We start from the raw sequence: 22,070 nt of genomic DNA on the forward strand, positions 1-22,070 counted from the left end.
CACACTGGTGATGCTGATGACTTAAGTTTTTCTGAAAGCTGCCTTGTCGTCTGTTACTTTCTTTTGAAGACAACGTGATTTGTAAGACTGTTGTCTGCTTATTTTCTAGGCCACGAGATAAATGGCGACTTCGCTCCCGCCGGCGCCGTCACACTTCGGTTTTAACCTCGGGACAGACTTCCCGGCTGCACCGAAGGCCGCGGGGGAGGATTCTGGCGGAGCGCGGCGGGAGGGGCGCGGCGGTCGCGAGGAGGCGGGGAGCGCCGGGCCAAAGCGCCTCGGCCAATCAGCGTGCACACCGCCTGACAACCGGCCAATCAGCGGGCACAAAGCTCGGGGACCTGAACGGATAATACTAGGAAAGGGAGCCGAGGCTGGCGACTGCAGCCAGGGGCAGTGCGCTGTTTGCTGCTGCTTGCGCCCGCCCGTCCGCGCGTTCCGGGAACTCGAGATCGAAACCTGGTCAAGACGGCCCAACCTTACAGTTCAGCTAAGGTCAGAGAAAGCCAGAAGCAGTCTGAGCGAGGTGAAGCGCCTGGCTGCTGAGGAATGATCAGAGTCCGGGATGTGCGGAGCGTGATCGCTAAGAATTTGACTCACTTTCTCCATGCTCCTTCTCTTCCACTCTTCATCCACGCGGGCCTCCAGCTGTCAGCACCAGATTTCGTGACAGGGTGTGGCCACCCCGATTTCTGTTTGCAAGCCCTGGCAGCAGCCCAAGAACAAGGTCCCAAGGCTGGATTTCTTTCGCCTAGGCTGCTTAGCCGGGGCCTCAGAGTCTTGGTGAGTTAATGTGATGTTGCTGGGGTGGGCAAAGGGCGTGAATCATCTTTCCCTACCTTTCCTATTCTACATGTATGTCTTGTCTTTAAGTGCAAATCATGAACGATGTACACAGAGCCCGCCTGGCTTAGTGCTGCGCGGTTGAAACACTGTTGATGCTGGACGGGTGTCTGCAGCTCTGTGCCGTGTCCCCATGGGACTCTATTGGCAGCAAAACAACTTTGATTTTAGTTGTAAACCTGCAGTATCCTGAGGTGGGGGGAGTGTGCTAGGGTGTGGCGTGGGTTTGGGGAGGATAAGAGAATCTCTCCAAGTCCGACAGGTGTAGGAGGATGACAGGTGTGTGGGAATTGTGGGTGGTACCTCGCAGGGTCCAAAGGTCCCTTGTGATCCGAAAGAAAACAGTTCTTCCATGGACATTTTTATATTCATCATGGCTATACTAGTTGGATATGGCAAAGCCTGACTAGTGACCAAGGCCGTGGTAGTTGAACACGCTATCTTTACCCAGGGACTTGTCCCAAAAGCGTGTGTAAAGCCAGAGAGGGCTGGTGTTCACGGAGCACTTAGAATGCACAGATAGGAACCTTGCTGGGTTGGGGAACCATGAGGGGGCCTAAAGATACAAGAAATAAATGCTCGTGTGGTCTGGATGTGAAGGACGTGTAGAGAAGTGGGCTTCTCATGAGGTCGGAGGCGGGCAGACCAGGCGTTCTGGGCCCCAAGCCTGGGGCCGGTGCCTGACGGAGGTTGGTCGGTGGGTCTTTGGGTGTTTTCTTGTCTCTCCAGAGTGCAGGCCACTGAGCATAGGCCCGGGCGAGGCGTGGTGCGCCATGGCGGACGGGCAGCCGGGTCCCGCCGTGGACTGGGAGATCGACGTGGAGAGCCTGGAGCTGGAGGAGGACAGCCGCGGGGCACCGCCGCCAACGCCGCCCGGGCCCAGCCCGCCGCCTGCCTACGAGGACGACGACGACGCGGAGGACGAGGACGACGTCGACGCGGAGGACGAAGGCGACGGGGAGGAGGCGGCCGCATCCTCAGGGGTGCCGGGGCGGCCGGAGCGTCAGGGAGCCCTGGCGCCAAGGCCGCCCACGGCGCCGCAGGCCTCGCAGGCGCCCGCCGGGCCCCCGGAGCGCGGCGCAAACGCGGGCGGCGGCGCAGAGCCGCGCAAGCTCAGTCGCACGCCGAAGTGCGCGCGCTGCCGCAACCACGGCGTGGTGTCCTGCCTCAAGGGCCACAAGCGCTTCTGCCGCTGGCGTGACTGCCAGTGCGCCAACTGCCTGCTGGTGGTGGAGCGGCAGCGCGTCATGGCCGCCCAGGTGGCGCTCCGGAGGCAGCAGGCCACGGAGGTGCGTACACGCCAGCCGGCTCGCCCCCTCCCGGGTGCCCGGGGCCGCGGTGGGGGTCGGGAGTCGGGCACGCGGGTAAGGCACACTCTTCGGCCTGGGTCTTCGAGGCGCCTGGCCCTGCCCGGATGTGAGGACATCTTTGCCCACGCTGGCCTACGGTGTCGGGAGGCAGGAAGCCATGCCATCGCTGGGGAACTTAGCAGAAAAGATTTTGTGTTAAGAAGCAGGCAGAGTCTTGAAAGTGGTTAAGTTCCTTTGGGGACATTATGGGACATAATTTTATTTCGATTTTCTATATCGTTTATTTTGGTGATGTTGGGGGAAAGCGGAGGACAGAGGCAAAGGACAGAGGCCGATGGCAGCGCCCTAAGTCCATGGCCTTATTATCAAGAAAAAGAACCACCCAGCACGTAGAGCTCACAGCGCTTCCGAAGTCATGGGCCACTTAGGAAAGTGCTGCCTATTTACGTGTGTGTCAGTCGTGTCCTACTCTGCGACCCCACGGACTGTAGTCCACCAGGCTTCTCTGTCCAGGGGTTTTCCCGGCAAGAATACTGGAGTGGGTTGCCGTTTCTTACAGATGAGAGCAAAAGTGACGTGGTAATTTAGAAGAGACGTCTAACTTCGAGGAGAACTACCTAAGAACCAGTTGACAGGTCTCTGGCGCCAGCGCGGGGCGAGAAGGGAAAGGGTCTTCTTGAACCTCGCCTGGGACTGTGTGTTTTCTTGTGTCCCTGTGCAAGCGCGCTCCGAAGAGAGAAGTTGCGCGGGCAGCTCTCACTTGGGGGTGGATGGAGAATTTTTGATATTACTTTTTGGCGAGAAGGGGCCGGGGAGTGGACCACATGCAAGCCTTGGGCAGTGATCCTCATGGGAAACCTCCCAAGGGCCCCAGAGAGCGCGGCGTGCTGGACTCCAGAGGTGCATGGGCCTCAGTGCGGCCTCCTCCGGTGTCCCGCGTGTTGCAAGGCGGGCTCTGCGTTCGCTCGCACTCCCCGCGGCTTGCGGACGGGGACGCGGGTGGGGAAGGGCCCGAAATTCCACCTACCAGGCGGTGACAGAGGGTGCGCCCGACTCTGGTTTTGCTCACCTTCTGGTGCCCAGTGAACAGCCTGGAGTTTTGGGCAGACCTGAAAACTTCCGACTTTTCCCCATCAACTCTCTGTACCGGATCCCATCAGCCCTGCTTCGAGGAGAAACCTGCTCCACATCTCTGACCAACGTCTGGTGCCCGGCAGCGTCTTTGGCCCTAGGCTGGGCTCCGAGGTCGCAGCGGTTCGCCGCAGCTCTGTTTTAGGGCCCGGCTCCTACCTTCTCATCCATTGTGGATTTCACGTCCTCCCCGCTGTCCCTCCACTTCTGAACGGGGACTATGTCTGGATGACTCTCGAACAGTGGCCCCGGGGAAAGCCCGGGCCCTTGCACCCCAATTGGAGGGTACGGACAGAGCATCTAGCTCATTGTGCTGAATTAAGAGGTGCTGATATTAATTTGCTTAGAATCATCTTTACATGGGATGGGAAAATAAATGCATTTAGAACGAGGACCAGTACTCATGCCTCCATGCCTCTCCCTTCTCTTACACGCCCCCCCCCCCACCCCCGGCTCTATTGATTATGTTTCTTGTGTTTACAGGACAAGAAGGGGCTTTCCGGGAAACAGAATAATTTCGAGCGCAAAGCAGTGTATCAGAGGCAAGTCAGGGCACCCAGTTTGCTGGCCAAAAGCATTTTAGAAGGTAAAGCAACGCAGAATTATCCTTTAGCCTTTTAAACTGTGTTCTCAGTGATTCTCATTATTCAGGCACATTGCATTTTCACTTATCTGTGAAGGAGCAATCTGAGGGGGAATTGCTTTTTATTGGAAAGTCTGGGTTTGGGAAGGAAATCAGGATTTGGGAAAATTAATCTCACATACCTCCTTTTTTTCACTGGTAATTTTGTTTTCTGCCTAGTAGTTAATGGGTTAACATGGAGTACATGTGAAATTTGCCCTAGTGTGAGGGATGCACAGATACACTGCCAAGTGATCCCAGAGCAGATGTCCTAGAAGGAAATAAATTAAAAGAAAAGAAATCTTTAGTTTCATTTGGAACTAAATAGAATGAGTTACCCACTGCCTTTAGTCTGGGCAGTCCAGCCTTTAATCCTTCTCTTTTTAATTGTACTCCTTTTCTCTCTGGATTATCTACTTAAATTGCAGTTATTCCACGCTTCATTTTGGTATATTGACAGTTTGTAGATTGTAGAATGTGGAAAAAGTTTTGAATCACACAAGAGAAGTGGAGGTTGAATTTGAACAGACTGATGTCTCTCCGTGTATTTGTTTTCTCTAAAGCTTGGGGATATATTACTTTTTCTTAAAATACTACTGATTTTTTAAAATGGTTCCGTTTGGATATGGAATTTATTTATTGATATAATAATATATTGACTGTCTCTCACCATTTAAAGAAAAGGAAAGTTTATATTTGCTCTAATTGCTGCCATTTCATAAGGCTCAGGTTGAAAAGCAGGTTTTTTTTTTTTTTTAAAGTAGGCATTTGAATTGTTTTTCCTATGTGGCTTCTGAATTGAGTTGTTTCTGGACAGGTTTTAAAGTTTGTTCATGTCTCACCCTGCGCTGTATACTTCTGACCTTAGAATGGCTTCTCATGCATTCAAAATGAATTTGGTTACAAACTGGGTAAACAGATTTATAACCATAGGGACCACACTGATAAATTGAAATTGTGCCAAAGCAACTTGAGAAGTGGGAGGACGAAATGGAATAGAAAATCCAAGTAAATAACTTTCTGGCAAGAGCTCACCATAGAAATGTACACATTCATTTTCAAATTATATTTTATTTGCAAATAAGCATGATGGGTTTGTCACTATGTAAACACAAACATCACAATGAATCCTTCAAACAAACTTGACAGTGGTGAGTGCTTGGGGCTGATGAAATACTCAAAAGTATTTTATGCTGCCAGGAATTCTATTTATGTTTTATACTAATCTTTGTTTTTTACTTTATCCCTATTTATAAGATGTATAATGACTTAATCTATGTTCTAGTGATTGCTTGTTCAACCATTTTGGTATCTGGCCAACATGATTAGTACTGGTGAAAAATGTTTTAGATCAGTTATTTTCCGTACAGCAGGGGATACTCTGGCCTTTGTTTGTACTGGTAGTCAGAGGTGGGGGTAGGGGCCCCGGTTAAATTGTTCACTGCAGAGTCTCTTTAACTAGTTAACAGCTCTTTTCAGTTTTCTATGCTTTTCTGTTTCCTTAAGTCTTTCCTCTTTTTCTCCTCACTAATCTTTAACTTTCTCTTTTTCCCTAGTTCTCCTTGGATTATTCTGCAACTGTAACAATGTGTACATAATGAGCCAACTTTAGAAAATAAAAGTGACATCAGCTCTAGGTATAGATATCTTTTTTTAAATAATGGAAAAAGGAGACATGGATAGTAATAAAGAATTGATTGAAGCAAGCTGAGCAGCCTTGTCTTCTCAATATGTAGGAGCCTGGGGAGAATATTAAAATTTTAGTCAGTAAAGTATGCCTGTCAAAATAAACAAACCTGTCATAACAACAAAAACAACAACAAAAAGTTACAGTATGGATATCCTTCCCTGGAAAGGGATTCATTTAAAACTGAACCCATACTTTTGCTTTCTGTATAAAAATACCAGTGATATGGAACTGTACATAACTGTTGTGCTGATATCCATTGTTTCTGTTGCCTTCTGGATTTCCAGATTTTTCCTTATTAGATGTTAATCTCTGTCATGTGCAATGCTTACTTATTTTAGGCTACCGCCCCATTCCATCAGAGACTTATGTGGGAGGGAGTTTACCTCTGCCTCCCCCCGCAAGTGACCGGATGAGGAAAAGGCGGGCCTTTGCTGATAAAGAGTTGGAGAACATTATGCTGGAGAGAGAATATAAAGAGAGGGAGATGTTGGAAGCTTCCCAAGCTGCTGCCTTATTCCTGCCCAACCGCATGGTACACGGTTCTGAGTACAGCTCCTACAAAAGTGCCTACAGCTCCACCCCAGTGGAACCACCAAACAAAGACTTCTGCAATTTTTTGCCCACCTGCCTTGATCTCACCATGCAGTATTCAGGCTCTGGGAATATGGAACTAATTTCTTCCAATGTCAGTGTGGCCACGACTTACAGACAGTATCCCCTATCCTCGAGACTTTTAGTTTGGCCCAAGTGTGGCCCCATTAGTGACACCCTCCTCTATCAGCAGTGCCTGCTGAACGCTACCACGTCAGTTCAGGCCCTGAAGCCTGGAACCAGCTGGGACTTGAAGGGAGTACGACTGCAGGATGGACTTGGAGCAGATCATGACATGATGCCACCAAAATTGGAAGGCTCTCTGGTGCTGCCTCACACTCCTGAGGGCCACATCTTAAGAAGTGACCTTCAGGGTCACCAGGCCCTCCCGGAAAGGTCTGCATTCTCTCCACCCAGACGGAATTTCTCGCCCGTTGTTGATACGGACACCCTGGCAGCTCAAGGGCACGTCTTAACCAAGATCAGCAAAGAAAGCACCAGGCACCCTCTGCCACTTAAACATAATCCATTCCACTCATTATTCCAACAAACTCATAATGACAAATCAGGTCCCGAGCTGAAAACATCATCTGTCAAAGAGGCCTTTGAAGAGGCCCCTAAGAAACCCAGGGAGTGTTTAGTCAAGGAGAACCAGAAATACACATTTACAATAGATAGATGTGCAAAAGACCTTTTCGTAGCAAAACAAGTCGGAACAAAACTCTCAGTGAATGAACCCCTGTCATTTTCTGTTGAGTCTATTCTTAAGAGGCCTTCATCTGCCATCACTCATGTCTCTCAGTGAAAGGCTGCTTAAATGGAAAGCTGGATTTGCTGCCGTCTCAGAGGATTCTTACCAGTCACTAATTTTTTCAAAGATAAAAGTTGTATAAAGAAATTTCTAATGTAAATGATGATGATTAAAAAAATTCTGTATATTCATATGCATGTGCTTTACCTTACCACATAAATATATTTAAAGATGGAAATTGCTTATGTGCAAATTTTCAGGCTTTACATAGCATTTCAAAAAGCAATAAAATTGACACTGTCTTCTAAAAGACCCAGAATTTGCTTAAGTAAATAGTTTCTCTGTCTGGGTAAAAAAGCAAATGTCCATGAAGTGTGTTCTTTATTTTTCTGTGATTCTGCATATTTTCAGGTGCTCTTAATGGTTTCTGGGAGCCATAGGGAAACACTTATGCCTTAGTTGTGCATTTTGGAGGGCATCTAAATGCAGATGTTCAATATTGAGGCAAAAATAGCTGGAAGGAGAACATAGGGAAGATTTCGTTTATGGAATCTTCATTTCATGTGATTGGACAAAGTTGAATTAATTTGAAGGGAAATGAAGTTTAATACCTCATTATATGACATAGGTTCTTGGAATGGGTCCCAGTTTCCTTCTCTGATGGGGCTCAGGATTCCTTCTAGGCTGCACATTCATTCTGTGATTTTTTTCAGGTTGCTGGGAGCCACAGAGTAGGTTCCCCTGCACATGGTGAACCCCAACTCAGCTCTGTGTTACTTTGTTCTTTCCTGGGATCTGGTGACAGCAGGCATTTAGCATCAGACCTAGTCATAGCTCGCAGCTGATCTGGGAGTCTCAGCTTCATGTGTCCCACATTTTTGCCAGTGTCAAAGGTATAGCTTTCAGTGTAGCTCTCTTCTGAGATAAAAACATTTTGTCTTAAAACTGCTTCAGCAGACAGTTGCCGAAGCCTGCAGATGTTTATCACAGCATAAGGGTGGCTTCTTGTTTCTTACAACTTTCTCCCTGTTTTTAAGTTGTTATCCCCTTGTTTTGTTCAACAAAATATCTGTTCTATAAGATTGATAAAATGTCAGCAAGGCATTTATGAAAGTATGAAATTCATCCCTGAAGACTTCACCTTTGGACCTGGAATCAAGTACTAAGATGTTATGGTCATTTCAAACAATCAAGAGCCAAATCCACCTCTAATTTTGCCATGGAGTGAGGTTTTACTTCCAAGTCTGCTCTCATTGTGTAACAGGAACGCTAGGTAGGTATATGGAATGTGCCAAGACATTCAGTAGTTTGAAGAATTTCTTTTTCACTCTGAAAAACATTAAAAATTATTTAAGAATGACTTTCTTGCTACTGATGAGCTCATATAAGGCTCAAGGGGTTCTCTAGATTGTTGCTTAAAATCAACAGCAGTTACAAGAACAAGCCAGACTGTAGATTGATTTTCAGTTTGTACTTGTAAAATAACACTTGGTTTAGTTGAGTCAGATTTTCTTATTTTTACTGTTGCAAAAGCCAGAGTGAATGGAAGTATGCCAGAAAAAAAGAAGATGAAAGCAGGCGGAGATCCCAATAACTGTTGAAGATTCTCATTAAGTGCAAAGTATTTTCCAGTCATGAAGTCCTGGTGTCAGAGACAGAATCTTGCACTGCAGTTGCCCCTCTGCTCCCATCCCCAGTCATCTTTGTTTTATCTTTACGGTTACTAATTGTTATCCTCCTATTAGGAATTTATTCTTCATATTAAGTATAAGGGCTTCCCCGATCGCTCAGCAGGTAAAGAATCTGCCTGCAATGCAGGAGACACAGGAGATGTAGAATCGATTGCTGGGTTGGGAAGATCCCCTGGAGGAAGCAATGGCAACCCACTCCAGTAATTTTGCCTGAAAAATCCCATGAACAAAAGAGCCTGGCCAACTACAGTCCAAAGGGTTGCAAAGGACACGATTGAGTGACTGAGCATGCACACACACATTGAGTGTAAACTTAGCATCAAAACTAACTGCTGCAGAGGTAATGGAGGAAATCACATTAGAATAAAACCACGTAAAAAATCCCACTGAGAAGGCTTTCTCAATCCACACATGGATTTTTTTCCTCTTTTTCTTACCCCATTTTAGTATTGGGAATATATATATATATATGTCAAATTTTTTACCCTTTTGTGTTCATTGGACATTTGAGCATATATTTTCTGACCTCTCTGTGTATCATTTTAATCTCATTAAGTGAATCCAGTTGGCTGTGAATATTAGTAGTTTTCCTCACATTACCAGTGACCAAAATTTCACTGTTTTGAACATTTATGAGGGTCAGTACTTTTCTTGGTGAATATATTACTCTACCATGTATTAATTCTGCTGTAATGATGAGTTCTTGGAATTCCACATCTACCATCAGCCACTCAGTGAGAGCTTTGTGCTTGGCACTTTGCTTCTTTTAATCTTTTCTCTTCTGTAAAAGCTAGTATTTGGCTATATACAGTCTTCAGAGACTACTGTCTTCAACAAATTGAATTAAACTTTCAGTTTAAGTATTTTTTATGTTCAAAACAATAAATGGATTTGGCTTTAATCATTTTTAAGAACTTAAGGAATAGCAAAACATGGACCTTTCCCTCAATTTGACTTAACAGTACAATAATGACTTTAAGAACCTATTTTCCTTCCATCTCAACGGATCAAGCAGTTCTGAATCCTTTACAACAATGCTTTTCAACCTTTAATGCATGATGAGTCACCTGGGAATCTTGATAAATGCACATTCTGATTCTGTAGGTCTGCAATGGGCCTGAGCTGCTGCATTTCTAACATTCCTCCCAGGGCCTGCATGTGTTGCTGTCTTTAGACCACGCTTTGAATAGCAAATGTTTACATTTTTATTATTTTAATGCACATTTAACACACTCTTCTGTGCATGTTGGGTTCTAATGCAGTAGAGTTGTCATGAATAATTTAATATGGGGTTAGCCAAAAAGTTCGTTTGGGTTTTTCTGTAACTATGAATTATTAAAAAAAAAATTTCCCTCCAAACCCATAGAATATCTGACATCAAGAGTGAATATTAATGTAAACTGTGGACTTTGGGTGATGTGACAGTGAAGATTCATTAGTTAAAACAAACGTTCCACTCTAGTGGGGATATTGATAATGGGGAGGTTATGCATGTGTTGGGGAAGGGGGAACATGGGAGATCTCTGTACTGTCCCCTCAATTTTGCCATGTCAGTTATGAAAGTTCCCTTTCTGACCCTTTGGTGGCAGAAGTAGAAGACCTAGGCAAAGTCATGAAGCAAACAAGTTGCTTCTGTTTTCCCTTTTTTTAATGCCTAGATATCCTTTCAATTTGGTTAAAAAGTAATATTTCTTTTCAATTGTGATAAAATACACATAGCATAAAAATCACCATCTTAACCATTTTTAAGCGCACAGTCAGTAGTATTTAAGAGGATTCACATTATATACAACCATAACCGCCATCCCTCTCCACAGCTCTTCGCCTCGCAAAACTGAAACCCTTTTACCCACTAAACAATAACCCCTTACTCCCCACAGCCCTTGACAAACACCGTCCCCCTCTTATTTGCTTATTTATGACTGTGCTGAGTCTCCCTTGCTTCTGCGTGGGGCTTTTCTCTAGTGGTGAGCAGGCGCTCCTGTCTCGGGGGGTGTGTGGGCTTCTCACAGTGGTGACTTCTGTTGCAGAGTGCAGGCTTTCTAGTGCTCGGGCTTCAGTTGTGATGCATGGGCTCAGTAGTTCCCGGACTCTAGAGCGCAGGCTCGGTAGTTGTGGGACACTTGTTTAGTTGCCCTTCAGCATGTGGGATCTTCCCAGACCAGGAATTAAACCAGTGTCTCCTGCATTGGCAGGCAGAGTCTTAAACACTGAGCCACCAGTGAATTTGACTACTCTAGGTACCTCATGTATTAGTCCCTTTGCGACTGACTGGTTTATTTCACTTAGAGTATTGTCTTCAGGTTTTATTCATGTCGTAGCACATATCAGAATTTCCTTCCTTTGTAAGACAGTAGGATTCCATTGCCTGTGTATGCCACATTTTCTTTATCCTTTCATCTGTTGATGGACACTTGGGTTGCTTTAATGCTGCTGTGGACATGGGTATGTAGCTATCTCTTCCCCTAGTCCCCACTTCCTGATTTCACTTCCCCATCTTCAAGAGCTCCATTTTCTCAAGTGTATACCCATCCACATGGTTTCCCTCTCTCCTAGTGAGTGAACCATCTCCATTCCACATCAAGTTAGCTCTGCTCTGCCTAGAGAGGCTTCAATGTCAGTCATGTACCTTTTAATGTGAGTTTAAGTGAGTGTGTTATCACATCATCTTCATTTGAAAGCTTAATTCTAATTGTAGACCGAAAGACTTGCGTTAACTTGTATTAAGAAACTTTCTGGAATGTCTTCTGGAAAGTCTCAGCGGTGCTAAAGAGCAAAGAAATGGCTGAAGGTCAGGATGAAGTAAGAAAAGGAGAGTCTGCAATTCCCTGTAGAATAATAAAGACATCACTTCATTTTGAGGTTGGATTTTCAATTGGGACTAGAATTCTACTGGCCATCCTGATTTTATTTATTGTTGGATTAACTTTCTTTGTTCCTATTCTAGGTCTGTAAGCTTAGGCTTATTTCTTAATAAGCCCTAGGGCTGTTAGTTTTTGATATGGCTGGATTCTGCAGTTTGTACACTTTGGTTTGTGGCACCCACTTATATTTATTTTAATGGTTGTACCAAGCTTTTATCATACTCTACCATCCTTAGTTATGTTGTTTTTTAGCTTGTTATATCTGAACATGTTTAGAGTATGTGGTTATTCATGGAATTCAGTCTAATGAACATCGACTGAGAACTTTTTGTATGCCAGATACCTGCTGGTAAGTGGGCCTATATTATTTAGCTTCTTTTAAGTAGAAAAAAGAACCCAGAAGACTACTCAAGTTATATTTTAAAATAAGATTTTATTTTAAAGAGAACGAAATAAGGAGAATGGAAATCTTAGCACTTAGCAGGTCTCCCAAAGACTAGGATATGGTCTAAACACTATAAGGTTGTTCAGTCCAGGTCTGGCAACCTTGCTTCCTTGTTGTTCCCTTGGCAATTAATGCGTGGCCTTGGGAAAGTACCTGAAAGTGCTAGTTGCCTCTTCAATATCTACTCTCCTCTCCTTTAGTAACAGAGCCCTCGATTTATTTGGACTGGTGACAAGCCCAGCTAAAAGTCTGCATTCCCAGCCTGGTTTGCATCTAGGTGTGGCAACCCACTCCAGTATCCTTGCCTGGAGAATCCCATGGGAAGAGGGGCCTGGTGGGCCACAGTCCATGGGGTCGGAAGAGTTGGACACGACTGAGAGACTTAGCATGCATGCGCGTGGCTATTGTGGCACGGGTGGACAGCCATGGGCAGACTTGAGGATATCTAGCAGAGACTGAAACCACAAGGAGGAGCACGTTTGGATTTTTTCTGTTTTGCATTCTTTATTCCTGGAATTTGGAAGAATCCTGTAGTACATGATGATATTTAGGTTGGCAGCCATGTTCAAAGGAGGCTGAAGCAGAGAAATTAGAAAAGCCTAGGTGCCTGTTTCTTTAGAGGATCTGCTATAGCAGCCCTCGATTGCTTTCCTCTGTTTGTTCATCTTTTATGGGAGATACCGTGTGCATGGGCTGTTGTCACTGGCTCATGGTTACAAACAGCTGAATGTAATCCCTTTTGGTAAAGTGGGGAGGGTTCCTCCCTTCTGATGAAGCATCTGCTGGGTGTGCCTGCTTTTCCTCTGTTCCCACTCTCTTTTCTCTAATTTTCCTTCCCTTCTTTACTATTATCTCTACGTGCATCTTTTGGCTTCTTTCTCTGCTATTGTTCCATCATACTGTAGCTCCTTCCTCCATACCAAGAGTAGGATCTGATGAGCTCAGCTAATTCCTATTGTCTTCTTTCATCCAAGCCTTACAGGTAAGGTACTTGGACTTGGCTTCCATGGGGAGTCCTGTGGTATAAGCCATGGCGCTTATAGGGGGCTCTTGGAATATTAATATACTATATCCCCTTACAAATTAGTTAAAAATACGAATAAGACATGGTCCCTGCATCCTAAGGGCTCAGAGCCTACTGAAGCAGAAGCATACATATATGCTTAGTGGGTTTTTGGTTTGGTTTTGTTCTTTACAAAAATCCAACTCTAAGTCAGATGATAATGATAAAAGAGCTAACTTATGTTCTTCATTTTTTGTCTGAAACTTTTCATGCATTATTTCATTTAATTCACACAAAGTTTAACTTGTGAAGTAGGTATAATTGTTATCCTCACTTTACATGTAAGAACACAGGCTTAGAGAAGTGAAGTAGCCTGCCCAGAATCATACACTGGGGACGTGATTGTGTAGGGAAAGATCCCAGGTCACTGGAATTTCAGAGAGTGTACTCTTAACCTGCATCTTATGTGACCTCACAGAAGTGAAATGAAGCTCCTTTTCATGCCCATATCTTGGTGTACGAGGATAGAGAGGTGGGAGATCTGAGTTCCAATTCATGCTTCCTCTTTCTGTCCTTTTATTTCTCAGATTTTGTTTCCATCTGTAAAACAAGGGTTGATGAAATGGGCTTGAAAGACTTGGCTGTTGAAAGGCAGAGTTTGAATCCTGGTGGACCACATGCTTGTCACTTGGCAAGAAGACTCAACAGAACCCCTGAGCTGTGGTGGCTCTGGCTGGTCTATTCAGCCTGGGCTCCATCTGTAGCGTTAATCCTCTGGAAAGAGACTCTTTAAAATAAAGCTAAATTGTCCAGGGGGGACATCTGAAGCATGAACCAGAGGATGTGTTTAAGAAGCTTACCCTGATGTTGAAAAGCCTCCAACAGGAAACAGACATGGCTCATAGTCACTAAGTCAGCTCTAGTCTAGTTTTTATATGGCATTTCTCTTCCTTTCTCCACTCACTTAAATGGCCAATATTCTTAATATGAACCTGTTCCCTTAGATTGCTTCCAGGAGGCAGCATGGCAAACTGGAATGCATACAGGCTTGGAGTTAGGTTAAAGCGATTTAAAATTTAGCTCATCCTTAATTTAGCTCATCCTTGGCCAGTCATCTCACTTCTCTGAACTTCCTTTTTTCCTTCTGTCCAGTGGAGACAATAACATCAGAGAGAATTGTTAAGAGGATTAAGTAGTTTAATGTGTATAAAGGGCCTGATCCAAATCAAGTTGCTCTCCCTACCTTTGACCCGTGATATTCCCTAGAAGGTATTTCTCTTCACCAAGAGTCTGTAACTTCAAACAGTTTGCAAGAATTACATGGTTTTAAAGACTAATTATTAAGATGGAAAAATTTAGCCTCGAGAGTCTACAGAACTGTAGACTATGTCATTTAATTTTATAACATAATAAAATTATCATAAAAGCAAACACATGCTATAATAAACATGAGCCATTTTGCACCCAGTCATAATATGGACCTCTTTTCTAGACTGTAAACTATTAAAAAAAATAGGTGAAGAATGTACATGGTGCAAGACTACAAAGGATATACAGTGTAAAGTAAGCTCCTGACTCTCCTCTTCAGAATCAATTGCTATTGCTCATTCATTACATATCTTTCCAGAGATAATCTATGAACACTGGTGCATGAATGGGAGCTGACATGTGCAGAGTTCTGCACTTGGCCCTTAGCACTGTATCCTGGGACATATTCCATGCCAATTCATGTTGAGCTGCTTTAATGTTGACTTAATGTAGACTCTGTGTCTTGAACTAGATTCTCAGAGATGACCTTCTCAGGTGGTAAAGAGTCCATCTGCAATGCAGGGGACCCAGGTTCAATCCCTGGGTTGGGAAGATCCCCTGGAGAAGGGCATGGCTACCCACTCCAGTATTCTTGCCTTGAGGATTCCATAGACAGAGGAGCCTAGCTGGCTACAGTCCATGGGGTTGCAAAGAGTTGGACACCGCTGAGCGACTAACACACAGTACAGTCCGCTCTCTGTATCTGTGGATTTCACATTCACAGTTTCAACCAATGAGCTGCCATTCAGTTGAATTAGTGAATGCAGAACCCTCAGTACTGAGGGGTGACTGTATTCGTTGTACTGCACCATTGTATCTACAGGATTTGAGCTTCACAAATTTTGGTGTCTGTCGGAGTTCTCAGAACCAATCTCCCCATCCATTCCCTTTATATACAGAGAGAGAGGACTGTGCAAACTTTCACTGTGTAGAGGAGGACACTGTGGCTTACAGGAGTGTGAACTGTTCAGGTTGCAGATCTCTTGATTTTCACTCTGGTGAGCTTTCCTTGTCACCAAGCTGTGGATGAGTATAGGTGTGTGCACAGACATGTGTGAGCACATTGGCCAGTGAGTTAGCTAATACCTACTACTTGTGACATGGTACCTTTCATTTAAAAGTCATAACAAGAGATACAGAGACAAATGAGGAGAGTGAGCTTGAGTAAAGAATCTGTTCAAGGTTTTTGGTTCTCTCAGGCTCTAAAATCCATACCCTTTGGCACTGCACCCAACTTTCTCTCTCCCTCTTAGAGGTGACAGTTTCAGGAAAGTGGGGACAAAAGATGCAAAGAGGTGTAAAGTGATTAGATTTTGATTAAATGTGGAATACTTCCCTGGTGGCGCAGACGGTAAAGAATCTGCCTGCAACACTGGAGACCTGAGTTCGATCCCTGGGTTGGGAAGATCCCCTGGAGGAGGGCATGGTTACCCACTCCAGTATTCTTGCCTGGAGAATCCTCATGGACAGAAGAGCCTGATGGGCTACAGTCCACGGGGTCACAAAGAGTTGGACACGACTGAGCGACTAAGTGTGCACACACATAACTTCCAGTAAAACAAATGACTTTGTTGAATCTAAAGGAAAAGGCACATTGTGTTATATTGACAGAGGTGAGGGTGGCTGGGCAGATGAGTCGTTAGGAAGTGTGGATCAAAGTTGCCTGCAGGTGTGGTGAGGGCATCACAGCTTCATGATGATAGCCCAGTCTATAGGCGTTCTCAGAATGACACTGCTAACTGATGTCTTGTTCGTAAGATCCAAACCTGTCAGCCAACTTGGTCAGCATCCCACTCCCTTCTTTTAAACCATGGCATGTGTTGCCCAGTTTCATTTCCTTCTTTCCCCTGGAAAGTGCTCCCTTATCAGACTTGGAAGACAAAATTATTTGAGCCGCCTTCACTCACAGTGAAAACACCACTATATTTCTCATTTATGTTATAGGTTAAATTCCTGCAGGGCCTGCCTTGCAGCACTGAACCACAGTGGATCCTAAGGCTGTGTCCATGACAGAGTGGATTATGAACAGTAGATGACATAGTAATGTGGCCAAGCCATGGTGGCTGGCTGCTTCCGGCCAGGATTTGCCTTTTTCTGGCAAGTTGAAAAGCACTGCCTGCTCACAGGTAGTGTCATGAATGTTTCCTCCCTATTTTGCATTGAATATGTGTGTGTATGTGAGTGTGTGTATAATCTTGGTTTTCTTTCCTCTCTTATTCCCTTATCACATAGCATAAAATGTATTAATTTTATATATAATTATTTAATATTTTATTATTTATTATTATTTTACATCATAATCTATAAGTTATGGGATATGATGAAGGGTAAACATGACTTAAGGACTTTACCTCCTGTTTGTTCTGAGGCGGAGGTTACTGTGATTTCAGCCTATACAAGATAGTTATATCATGTTAGGCAGAATTATGACCTTATTACTGTTTTATTTAAAGATCAAGTATGGTTTAAAGAGATGCATGTGGACGCATCTCTTTAAGTTTGACAAAGGCTTAATCTTACCATGTGATCTTGGTGGGGCCTCAGTGTGCCCAAGATTAAACATAATTTTTGGGTGTGTCTGAGAGGGTGCTTCCCAATGAGATCAGCATTTGAGTCAGAGCACTCTGTAAAGTAGACTGCGCTCTCCACTGTGGATTGGCATTGTCCAGTCCATCGAGGGCCCAAATAGAATGAAAGAAGGAGGAAGGAAGAATGAGTCCCTTTTTCCAGCCTCACTGCATGAACTCAGACATCTTATCTCATCTTCTGCCTTTGGACTGAGGTTTTCAGGCATTTGGACTCATACTGAATTACACCATTGGCTGTCCTGGGTCTCCAGCTTGCAGATGGCAAGAATTTCAACCTCCATAATCTCATGAATCAGTTCCTCATCACTCACGACTCTTGTAGCTTTCCCACTGAAAACTCATGGGGTTGGAGTTTGTAAATTTAACTCCAGAGCTCTGCTTGCCTTTTGGTGCACCTGCTACCAGGCAGTGGTGATTAGTCATGATCTCATGGATCAGATAGATATTGAGGAAACATGGATTAGCATGCTTTTCCATCCAGCTAGGGGAACTAAGGGAACACTCTTCATAAACCTCTTATTGGGATGTACACATTTTTTGTATAATTTTGTGCAAGATACGAATATTCTATGCCTTTCTGTTCTTGTCCATAAAGTGGAAATACTTACATATATGTCACTGGGATGTCACACAGATTTAAATTAGGTCTTGTATTGTGTGCACTCAATAAGTATATGCTAACTTTCGATAATTATTACATCGATGTTCATAGTTTTCCAAAAATGGATTTTCCTGGCAGATATATTCTATGTTCTAACTTGCCTTTTTTATTTGTTGGAAAGCCTTTTAGCTTGCAGCCTACCTTTGTGATCAAGAAAGATTTTTAGAATGCGGATGTTCATAACCAATAGGTTCCCAGATCACTGCCAGACAGTGCTGATTTTTAAACAAGTTGTATTTTCCTAGACTATACTATTTTGAAACACTTAACCAGAATCCAACACTCTTCCTGAGAAAATAAAGGATGCATTTTTTCATAATTCATCACTATAAAAACATGGATACTTATGCACAAAGAATACTTCATTTTTTTCAGTATCTAATTTTCTGATAATGAAGTAATGACTGAAAATGGCTTACACTCAAGGTGAAGCCTACTGAGGATGAGAATGCCAGATATTAGATGTTGCCAAATCAGGACAGGATATAAATGTTCCTCTTTCCAGACTCTTTTTATAATCTTTAGGTCTTTTATTCGCAGGAGACCTAAACCCTAAACAATACAGAATAAACTAGGACACTGAAATGAAGGTAGGGACAGGGGTATTTGAAAGGCGTATTCATGATTCATTTATGCTTGTTCTCAAAATTCAGTGTATCTTGAATAATTTTGATAGTATATCCTGCAGATTTAGGGCATCAAAAAAAGTAAGTTTTTTGATGTAGACTAGATTTTGGGTTTGCAGAAATACTGCTGCCCTCCATAAACTGATATGTGCCTGGGAGAAGAATATCCACTCACCAACTCCTGCCGACAGGATTGTATATTGGGTGTTGTGTTAGAATACTTTGTGTTGCAAGTGACAGAAATCTAACCCTTGAGCACTTAGTTTAAGCAGAAATGAAGAATATTTGAAATACAGGGGTTTCTTATATAATTGAAGAAGGATTTATAAATAAAATCTCAAAAGAAGCAAGGAAATGTCCAGGCTTCCCTTCAGGAACAACTGGAACTGGGGCATTTATTTCTGTACTGGATTCTCATGTCTAACACATATCATGGCTTCTTCTTGTGGTATTCCTCCTTCATTCGCTCTCATTGCAGACCAAATCCCTCCCAAGCATCATATTTCATAGCCTTCACCCTGAGAATACTGAATTCCTACTTTTGTTCCATTTGAAAGTCCTGGGAAAGAACTCTGATTGGTCAGGCTTCGGTAAAGTACCAACCTTCGACCAATCAACCCTGGCCAGGAAGATGAGATAAGGCCTGGGCATTGCTACCAGACACCAGAAGAGAGACTCCTGAGTCAAGTAGACCCCATTTGGTACCAACCACAGTTTGCTAGTCCTAGGTCTGTCTAGGTGCTCAGGCATCTCTTCATTTCCTGAAAAAACCCTGTATACTTGGTATGCTCCTATGTTGAAATCCAGGTACAGAAATCTGGAGGAACTCTGGATGATGTACTTGCAGACCACATAATAATCTCTGGCCCAGGGGAAAAGATCCTCTTGGCCATAGGATGAAGATGTAGAGAAATTTCTCACGCCACACACCCTAAAGGAACGCACATATCTTAGAGACAGAGGTGAACATGAGCACTTTGGCATTTTCTTGTCCCCATGAAAAGACATGTCAAACCACTAACACATTCATTTCCCTAACTTCCTTTGCAAAGGCTCATCCTACCTCCTCATCTTTGAAACACTCAGTGGGGACACTCACTGGCTTTGATATCACAAATAATTTTTTCTTTGGGATGAAGGTGTTTGCTGAGGCAGCAGATTTCCCTGCTTGATTCTTTATTTGTGCATTAAAATATAATAGGTCTTCAGTTTTAATCCTAGACCAGAAAGAACATAAAACATGTTTGATCTCTGGTTCGTGATGGAGCTCCTTAGGTCTTGGATAGATTACTTCTGAATAGGTGCCCTTTGCCCAGAATTCCAGCGAGTACTCCAGGGCAAAGATAAACTGTGTCTCTAGAGATGAAAGGACAGTTGTTTTCCCACAAAACCTCATAAATCAGTTTTGATATTGTTTTTGTTTGACTTTATTTTATTTTTTTCAGGCACAACATTAGGGCTGTTCGATGCGTTTAACTGAAAATATTTGTATAGTGTCCTGGGTTTTCTTTTGTGATGAAAAGTGTTACCTCAAGAAACTAGCTGATAAATTGCAAGGCAAAGTGAAATGAACATCCACCCAGCATCAGGCTCTGAGAGTCCAACATCTGATTGTACTTAGTGAGGAGGAAACTTGAAAAAAAATCAACCCAACTTTCATTTCTTGCTTCTTTTATCCTTAAGCTCAGCAATAAACTAGCACTCTTTGGTTAAAAAGTCAAGGGAACAGATGTATCATACTGGTGCTTCAGCATGTATATTTCAAGTGGGGCATGTAAAGTATGCGAACACCTCTCAACCCTCAGTGGGGAGAGCCTCAAGGAGCATGTGCCACACTGCTGTCAGTCACCAGGGCACATCCCTGAAATTATAGCTCCTCTAGTTCCCTGGGGAGAAGGCAGTGGCTCCCCACTCCAGTATTCTTGCCTGGAAAATCCCATGAATGGAGGAGCCTGGTAGGCTGCAGTCCATGGGGTTGTGAAGAGTTGGACACGACTGAGTGACTTCACTTTCACTTTTCACTTTCATCCATTGGAGAAGGAAATGGCAACCCACTCCAGTGTTCTTGCCTGGAGAATCCCAGGGACGGCAGAGCCTGGTGGGCTGCCGTCTATGGGGTCACACAGAGTTGGACATGACTGAAGCGACTTAGCAGCTGCAGCAGCAGCAGTTCGCTGGAGCTTGGTACAAAGGGATGCACTTCTGGAGGCTGGCTGCTCATTTCACAGAGAGGAAAGAAGTGGTTGACCTGTACAGAGCTGAAACACCAACATTTGACAGCTGGTAGGTCACAAGCAGAGCCTGGAAACGATACTGTTGAAAACTAGGGACAGACCTCAGAGGCAGTTTAAAAAGGCACTGAGTGCAAGGTCTTGAGTTCTGTCCCAGAAGACCTGGGTTGTGTTCCACCTGGCCCTTGCTAGTCAGATGAAGTTACTTAGTTTTCTGCTCCCGAAACTGGGCCTATCTGTGTTTGCCTTGGAGAACTTTTAGGATGAATGACAGTGCATGGGTCTGTGTTTGGTCTCTCAGTCCTGTCCAAGTCTTTGTGACCCTTTTGGACTGAAACCTATCAGACTCCTCTGTCCATGGGATTTTCCAGGCAAGAAAGCTGGAATGGATAGCCATTTCTTTCTCCAGCGGATCTTCCTGATCCAGGGATCGAACCTGCTATTCCTGTGGCTCTGACAGTGCAGGTGGATTCTTTACCTCCTGAGCCCTGGAGTGGGGTGCCATTGCCTTCTCCAAGGAATAACAGTAGTGTGCATAAAATGATTTTCTTATGCTCTACTGTAGCCTGTATTTTTTTTTTTAATTAGAATTCATTACATATAAGAAAGGCTTCACTCAACTTTTTAAATTCAGAAGCTGGAAAGGACCTTTGAAACCATCTGGTTCGACTTCCTAATTTTGAGAGACTTCCTGATTTTGAGGCAGTGGCTTTTCCCAGGAGAGGATGGGCATAATAGGCTGGAAAAGGCACATGTTTCAACCTTAGCATGGTACTCCTGCTAAACCATGCTACTGTCAGACTCTAAGTGCCACCAGGGCAGGGCCCCCAGAGGTGTATTCCATGCCTGTTATGGTGCCTGGTATTCAGTGAAAGTTTGTTCAGTTGATAAATGAAACTTAGGGATGCTAAACTTTAACCAGAAGAGATCATTTTTTTGCTTTGTGTTTCATCTTCTACGTCTTTCTGAAGAGTCAATGAGCAAAATATTGTGAACTGCTTATCATATAAGACAAATTGCTAAGCAGCTTAGTATGTGTACTGAACAAAAAATGGGATATTTGAAGGAAAACTGCCTACTGATGTATGACAGTGCAGTTGAAACGCTAATCGTTCTTAGGCTGTTAGATGTCTGCTTTACCCCTAGGATTATGACGTGTTAAATTGAGAAGAGAGGTTACGTTGTTGTGGTTACCAAACATCCTACAGAATATGCACAAACAAACAAAACTGGTGAACAAGCTGTTCTCTTGGTAGTCCCCAAATGCCTTTAGGAATTGGTGATGGCTCACATCTTTTTTTCCTAAGAGTTAGGATGAAATAAAGATGCCTGTCCCTCTTCTCAAAAACGCCCTTTTTGGCTCAGGCCAGGATTCTTGGCCTGGTTTTCTGCATGGCCATGCTCGCTTTGCTCAGTAAGTGAATGGAATCCACAGAGAACCCTTGACCACTGTTGGCCACCTGCCATCCACGACTCCTGCCTCTTCCTGCCATGTAAGGAAGGATGGCCAGATGAAGGGTAGTTAGACTCTGAAGGTCTGGCACATGGGGCTTCAGTGTTCCAGACTAGAGGAGCTACTGTTGAATCTGTCCTTCTTTGTTGGGGAGCAGAGCTAGATAGGAGCAGGTGACTTCCCAGGCAGTCTCATACTTGGTGCCTAGATGTTCTGTAAATATGTGTCCAATTGTTATTCAGGCTGCATGGGAGAAGCATGA

General features: G+C 44.1%; 1 protein-coding gene across 3 annotated transcripts; it reads left to right on the plus strand.

The window, feature by feature from the left end:
* Positions 1-217: 217 nt before the first annotated feature.
* Positions 218-7,248, plus strand: DMRT2 (doublesex and mab-3 related transcription factor 2). Of its 3 annotated transcripts, XM_069576448.1 has the most exons (5): positions 326-783; positions 1,573-2,132; positions 3,768-3,870; positions 5,463-5,543; positions 5,935-7,248. In XM_069576448.1, exons 2-4 carry the CDS (start codon positions 1,617-1,619, stop codon positions 5,516-5,518), a joined length of 675 nt encoding a protein of 224 aa, XP_069432549.1. In that variant the 5' UTR covers positions 326-783; positions 1,573-1,616; the 3' UTR covers positions 5,519-5,543; positions 5,935-7,248. The 3 variants fall into 3 exon arrangements, with proteins under 3 accessions (XP_069432547.1, XP_069432549.1, XP_069432548.1); XM_069576446.1 differs by lacking the exon at positions 5,463-5,543 and having other exon boundaries at positions 218-783; XM_069576447.1 differs by lacking the exons at positions 326-783; positions 1,573-2,132; positions 3,768-3,870.
* Positions 7,249-22,070: the final 14,822 nt, after the last annotated feature.

This window comes from Ovis canadensis, chromosome 2 (genome assembly GCF_042477335.2).
Source record: "Ovis canadensis isolate MfBH-ARS-UI-01 breed Bighorn chromosome 2, ARS-UI_OviCan_v2, whole genome shotgun sequence".
In the NCBI taxonomy this organism is placed as follows: Eukaryota; Metazoa; Chordata; class Mammalia; order Artiodactyla; family Bovidae; genus Ovis; species Ovis canadensis.